Source organism: Sycon ciliatum, chromosome 13 (genome assembly GCF_964019385.1).
Source record: "Sycon ciliatum chromosome 13, ocSycCili1.1, whole genome shotgun sequence".
NCBI lineage: Eukaryota > Metazoa > Porifera > Calcarea > Leucosolenida > Sycettidae > Sycon > Sycon ciliatum.
The window spans coordinates 15,183,265-15,190,334 of record NC_088655.1 but is presented as its reverse complement, the minus strand read 5'-3'; the positions used below and the strand labels follow the sequence as shown (position 1 = coordinate 15,190,334).

General features: G+C 49.7%; 1 protein-coding gene across 1 annotated transcript; it reads left to right on the top strand.

Moving 5' to 3' along the window:
* Window positions 1-445: 445 nt before the first annotated feature.
* LOC135829202 (uncharacterized) lies at window positions 446-1,249 on the top strand. The gene has a single exon (XM_065341609.1). It carries the CDS (start codon window positions 446-448, stop codon window positions 1,247-1,249), a length of 804 nt encoding a protein of 267 aa, XP_065197681.1.
* Window positions 1,250-7,070: the final 5,821 nt, after the last annotated feature.

Sequence of the window (7,070 nt, the reverse complement as noted above, 5' to 3'; positions counted from 1 at the left end):
CTGGATGCTTTGATTGATCAACTCTGCCCTTAGCCTCAGGCCTCTCGAAGTCTGCTCAAGCCCCGAACCACCTTTGCGAAAGCCTCGGGAAGGGCATGCCTTCACCTTTGCAAGGCTGTGATGGAAGCGGATATTTTGGGGAAGTTTATGCCGCAGTGGGAGAACGTGCTTGGTGCCGAGTCTTGCTGGAAATGGAGAAGATCAGACACTCAATGTGACCACCAGCTACTACTTTGCTACTTTTCTGCTGTGCATGTGTTTGTAGATGAAAATTGCGGTGGGTAATGCTCCTTTGCAGGCTCAGTGCTGCTGCGTATCATGATGACGCTACAGAGTACAGTACACCTGTGAGTGTGTGTTGAGCCAAAGCAACGACTTGCACACAGGCATTCTCCATCCACGTGTTGCGCTCGTCCCGTCTTGCAGCACACTGCTTTCCTGTACAATGGCTAGTGGTAAATCGACTCGCTATGTATACACGTACCTTCATGGAATGTTCAGTGGGCCTCATTCACGTAAAGGGCAGCTGCTCAGCGAGTACCTGCGCCAGCACGGTCAATACCTGCATCAACCAAATTTGAACAATGCAGACGCGGTTCCACTGAGAATATCCGCAGCCATGGACGTCCTGCACAAGTTTTACCAGGACAATAAATTGCAAGTTGCACCGACAAATGCCGGACCGATTACTCACGGAGCGTCGCAGCATGACGTCAGGCTGCGCATCGTTGCCTCGAGTTACGGTGGTTATCTGGCGGCGCGCTTTGCACATCTCCACGACGAGTGTGTAGACAGTCTGATTCTGCTCTGTCCGGCGTTCAATCCCAACTTCCACTTCCGTCACGTGTTTGGAGAGATACGCTGGGCAGCGTTTGAGCGCACCGGCCAGATGGAGATGCAGACGGGAATGCGTCCGCACGGGGCAGCAGTCAGTGAGACCGGTTGGTACGCCGTACAGTGTCCATACTCTATCTTTGAAGACGCTCGCGATAACCACCCGCCGTTCCCGCTGGTGACTTGCCCAACACACATCGTACACGCGTCTCGTGACCGCGTCATTTCGCCGCACTCCTCGCAGGAGTACGTGGACGAGCATAGGCGGCAGCTCGGTTTCCATGACAAAGATGGCCGACCGTGGCCGCTGCGCCGCGAGACGGTGGATGACGATCACTTCATGACGTCGCCGACGTCTACTGCACGTATTCGTGCCGTCGTCAATGCCATGTGGAAGATTGACAGTGCTTCGTAAGTGCCAATGGTGCGAGCTCGTTTGTACTTCAAATTGTGTGCTTTGATCAAACTGACCAATGTAATAAAGATGCAGAGGCCAAGCCAATGGCTCTCAATGCCATGTGGAAGATTGATAGCGCTTCGTAAGTGCCAGTGCTGCGAGCTTGTTTGTAGGTTGTACTGCAGAGTGTTCTAAAATGCTTTGATCAAGCTGACCGACATATTATTGATGCAGAGGCCAAGCCAACGGCTCTCTCATAATCTCCTGCTTGTGTTGAATACATCGTACTTGCTGGTCTTATGCGGTACAGACTGCTTACTCAATGCGTCCTCGCCTTGTAACATGCTGTCAAAGTCAAAAAACATATTACTCAATACCAGTACTAGTATCCATGATAACTGAGTGAACATAGCAGTACTCGTACCCAGTTGTACTGCTACATGTAGGTATTAGTCGTTAGGTTTTCTATTCGAGTCAGGCCGGTGCGGGACTGTCAGACCCTATGACACCGGCTCACGTTTTACGCAACCCGTGTCTGCGGTGTGTAGTAACTCTCCGTCCGCATCACTGATGGCAAACTCTGGTACTTGTTCTGGTAGTGACAGACTCGATACTGTAGAACGGGTAATATTAGCGACTTTTAATTTTAGCGTTTTCCCATTGTCAACCGGTTAGCGTCGTTTAATTTTAGCGATTTGCAGCGATTTTACTCACGGATCACCAGTGCACTACTAATGTCTCAACAGATTAGCGAGCGAAAATGAGTTGATTGCTAAATTCGCTAGGGTTTTACGTCGCTAAAATTACCCGTTCTACACTAATTAGTATGCTGGTATTTTCTCATTGGACATTATAACATTTCCCCACTTTACTACTTGCGCTAGGATCTTGAGCTTATTTATTAGCTATTGTATATACAGTCAACTTCGCTAATAACGACTTCGGTTAAACGACAATTCGCGAATAACGACAGAATTCCCATGCCCAGAGCAAAGTCCCATCCTACTGTAATACATATAATGAGACTTCGGGTATAACGACACTTCGCGAATAAGGACACTTTTCTGATGCCCCGCCGAGTGTCGTTATAAGCGAAGTTGACTGTAGGTAGGTAGTGTGTGCGTGCGTGTGTGAGTCTGTGTGTGTGTGTGTGCACGTGTGTGTGTGTGCACGTGTGTGCGCGCGCGTGCGTGTGTGTGCGCGCGCGCGCGTGCGTGTGTGTGTGAGAGAGAGAGAGTTGCATTTGCCACCTACTTGTATAAACCTAGCTATTGAAGAAAAATCATGGCTATGAGTGTCCTATGACTACCAGAGTGAAGGATCTCTTTGTGGGGCTCGAGGTGCGGATTTTCCTCTTGCCAAAGGTTGATAGCTAGCTATGATTCCGAAGCCTTAACCGATTTCTTTGTCCTCTCCTGGCATCTCTCCATCTGATGATTTTCCAGGCCATGTCTTGATGTTACATTATAGAAATCTGTGTGTGTCATTGTCAAGGTCTTGCTTGTTTCCTGGGTGTTCTCCCAGTCCCCCAGCCTTCTCGAGGAAACTGGCATGCCGAAGAATGGCATGAAGGCACCGTATTTATATTTTGTGTTGTGTGATGGCTCTCAGAGTCGTCCGTTGGCGTCCCAATCCCACCGTACCAAGCAGTGAGGACGTAAGAGGCGATTTGCACAACGGCAGTGCATCCCGCCCGGGAAGTGAAGCACGTGATCCTGAGAGCTTGAGAGCTTGCCGTGATACGGGAAAAGACGAAAATCAATTCACACCGTCATCAGGTCACAGTCACTGTCAGACCCATGGCAGGATGCACATACAGTGCTTGTAGTACAAAACAGTCCATTGAATGCCATGGAGTGCATCCCCCTCCCCCCCCCCCCCCCCCCCCCCCCATGGCCCAGCTCCCTCACAGCACCGGGATACTGTAAATATACAAATTTTCGGCAGCTATTTAATTTCGGCTAGATTCGGCACCGACCCAAAACGCCTAAATTAAAACGCCGATGAAAATTTTCACAGCATCTGTCGCACTATACCATGCCCTCTACCCCACGCCGAAAATAAATCGCCGCCGAAATGTCACGAAATTTTGTATATTTACAGTAGCTCGCGGGATACACTCGTGCCAACATTCTAGTTCACGTGGCTGAATCTCCATGGCAGCATCACGCGCGGGATATATCCTGCCGTCGTGTAACTTGATCGCCTCATATACGGCCCAGGGCCGCCGGAACCGGTCCGGTTGGTCAGGTTATCACCGGATCAACATTGTAGCCACCAACACAATGTCATGTGTACTACTATGGAGGTCATGCGTGCCTGCCATATAATTATATCACAACTTGGTATGAAACATTGAAAGGCACTGTACTACTAGTACTGGACCAATCAAAAACTGCTTCAGGCGGTCCTGCATGTAGATCGACCGGTAGGATTACTTCGACTTGTTTTATTCAAAGCCCCACATTTATGTGAATAATAGCAAGAAGGCATGATAGGATCGTACTAAAGTCTTTGTAGGCCATACCAAGAGTACATAACCATACTCTTGGCCATACTCAACGCATCTTGGTTCATGAAAGAATTGAAAGTAGATCGCGATGACAATAAGGACAATAATTATTGGGATAGCTAGCTAGCTAGAGCATTTGGTCGTTTTGGAGTTCACGGGTCCGTATGGAACAGGTTTGCACCCATTGACTCGATGAGGAGGCGCTGATCGTCGAGTACATGTACACCAGGTACGCAGTCGTTCAGCCTGCCGTCTGTGAGTTTGAAATAGAGAAATGCAGTCCTCTGCTTGCATCGTGAGTCTCTTTGGCCTCGGGTGAAAGTGCTGCAAAATATCGCCTATCGTCTACAGCACTTGCCACTAACCTGTCCTGTCGTAGTCTACGTACGAGAACTGTAAACCCACCGTCTTCCTGATTAGCTGAGTCTCCGCAGGATCTAGGAATCGCTCTGGTGGCAAACAACACGTGAATCAGTAAAATAATGTGATTTAGAATTTTTTTTTAAGATCATCAGTCGTATCAGTGTATGATTTCTACGGCTATCGGCCTGATTTCAAGCACTGCGCACTGCACTGTGCCTGTGTTTACCGACCCTGCTCTACCACAGCACGTGCGTATACGTACCTTATCCGGGCCACCTGGAATATGAGTACTCGCTATGTGTACGCGTACCTGCATGGAATGTTCAGCGGGCCACATTCGCACAAGGGACGGCTGCTGGGCGAGTATTTCCGCCGGCATGGCGCACACCTGTACACACCGAATCTCAACACTGCACAGGCCTCGCCACTCTCCATGTCTGCGGCCATGGAAGAGCTGCACGCGTTCTATCAGGAGAGAAGAATGCAAGATGTGAAGCCGGAACAAGGCAACCTCAAGCTGCGTATTGTGGGCTCAAGTTACGGCGGTATTATCGCGGCGCGCTTTGCGCATCTGCATCCGAGTAGCGTGGATAGCCTCGTGCTGCTGAGCCCCTCGTTTGACATGCTCGCCAATATGCCGAGGTTTTTCGGTGAGAAGGGCTTCGAGGCGTATAAACGCACTGGCAGCATCCGGATGCAGACTCGGCTGCGTCCGGAGGGAGCGGAGGTGAGCGAGAGCGGATGGTATCCGGCTCTGCTGCCGTATTCTCTCGCGGAGGACTGCCAGAGTCACCCGGCGTACCCTGTCGTCACTTGTCCGACGCATATCATCCACGCGTCCAAGGACATCGTTGTGCCACCGGAGCTCTCGCTGAAATACGTAGACGAACACAGGAAACAATTCGGTGCGAATGACAGCCATGGTCAGCCATGGCAGATACAGCGTGAGGTTGTGGACGATGTCCACGAGCTGGCGACGTCGGCGTCCGTCGCACGCATCTGCGCTGTGACCAGTGACATGTGGATGATAGGCAGCACTGACAGTATTGTCACCACTGACACCAGGGAGTCGTAGAATACGGTATTTTACAACTCCCGGACTGACACAGAGCCTCGTTGTGCAGCAAGTGTGCAACAAGTGTGCAGCTCGCAAGGTGAGGCATTGAGGCAAGTCCTCAATTTCCGAAACACTGACTGCATGCAGCCGGGTGCATCACATTGAGCGCTACTCAGCTCAAGAATGTATCCTGTGACTCTGTGTTGGTTGTTATCAAGCCACCGTTGCATCTTCAAATTTAGTGAATCTTTACGATCCCTTTACCCTAGCTAGTACTTGGGATTAGTCTGGATCACTGCTGCGACCGGAATTTTCTGTACCGCCATTAGCTTCGGCCATAGCAGCTCTACGAGCATGGCCAGTTCGTGATCTGCATTGAGACTGGTACTCTAATTTCAGAAATTTTATGTGCGCCAATATTTTCGGTATGAGGGCAAACGCCGCCAGGTTTAGGTAAACAGAAATTTTAGGTACAGAGAAGCACTTCCGTATTGGCCTATGCGTGTTAGTGTTTGTTCGGTGTATTGCAATTTTAGATATCGGAAACAGACGCACTGACAGTACCGGAAATAAAAAAATACACCGAAAATTTGTGAAATTACAGTACTCGTCATATCCTGTGCTTACTTTTTACCTGATCTATGAGCCCGGTTGCAACGGAGTTTTTTTACGGAGTTGGGCAGGCACCTACATGATTGTATAATTGCATAGCGTGAATTTAGAAAAATTATCATGCCGAACTAGCCAGGAGCTGTGCTTTACTTAGAACTTCATATACATATACCATGATTGTATACCGTATTACGAAATTTCCAAAATGTTTTTTTCTGAATTTCCAAAGAAAACTGGCTGGCCAGCTGCACACGGTCATTACACGTACACACCTCTCTCTTGGTTTGACAAGCCGGTGATCAGTTGCAGAGTACAATATGTATCGCCATACCGGCTGCTTGTGATGATGACTGGCCCCTCCTCCTCTTGTGACCGCTGTCACGTGTCGGTAGTGTGAGCTTATGCCCAGTGTTCGTTTCACCTTGTGTACATGTACAGAGAAACCTGTCTAAGACGACCGCTCTAGGGACCTCCAAAATGTGGTCTACCAGGTGGTCTCCTTATCCAGGGTCAGTTGACTGGAAATAGCATCCCTTGGTCGGTCCTGGTTCCAGTGGTCTTCTAGGACAGGTGGTCGCCTTGACAGGTTTTACTCTATTAGTATTGCCAAGCATGTCCGGTGTGGTTGTGAAACCGGGGATCGGCCGGCTAGTGCATGGCCGCTCACTTGATTTGAGTGCATGTGTTGCGTGTACTGTGGCGTAACCAGCTGCAGTGATGGTGTGGCGATGTGCGAGTAAAAATTTAAATGCAAAGCCAGCCTAGGAGGCTATGGATTGAAGAAGTGGAGATCCATTGCTACATGTGATAGTAGCCCTGTAGCTGCACATAGTGTGCTGAGCTGTCTGCTGAGGCCAGCATTGCAATAGCAGTAAGCAGTCGCTACTGTCCCTGCTTCGCCCGCGTGTCGTCAGCGGCAATCCCTAGCGCACCGTGGTGAACGTCTGGTAGTGATAGCCTTGATGGCGTTGTTCCAATCCGGCGCTTGGTGAATCTCCTGGGTCGGATTTACCATGATGTGTAGCTCTTCCCTGTGAAATGTTTCAATGTTACATGTAAAACAACGTACACATGTAACACTACGTCATAGGTTTGAGCAATTGAAGGGAATATACAAGCTTGTAAAGTCTGAAGAAAAAATTGACTGCCACCACCAACAGGACTCGAACCAGGTACCACTATGTGCCCAGAATTCTGCAGTGAGCACTGAACAGGGAACGTGTGCACTGCACTGGACGGGTTGCCACTGACAAACTACCAGACCGGCGCGCAGTGCGGAAAGGGATGCGGCCATG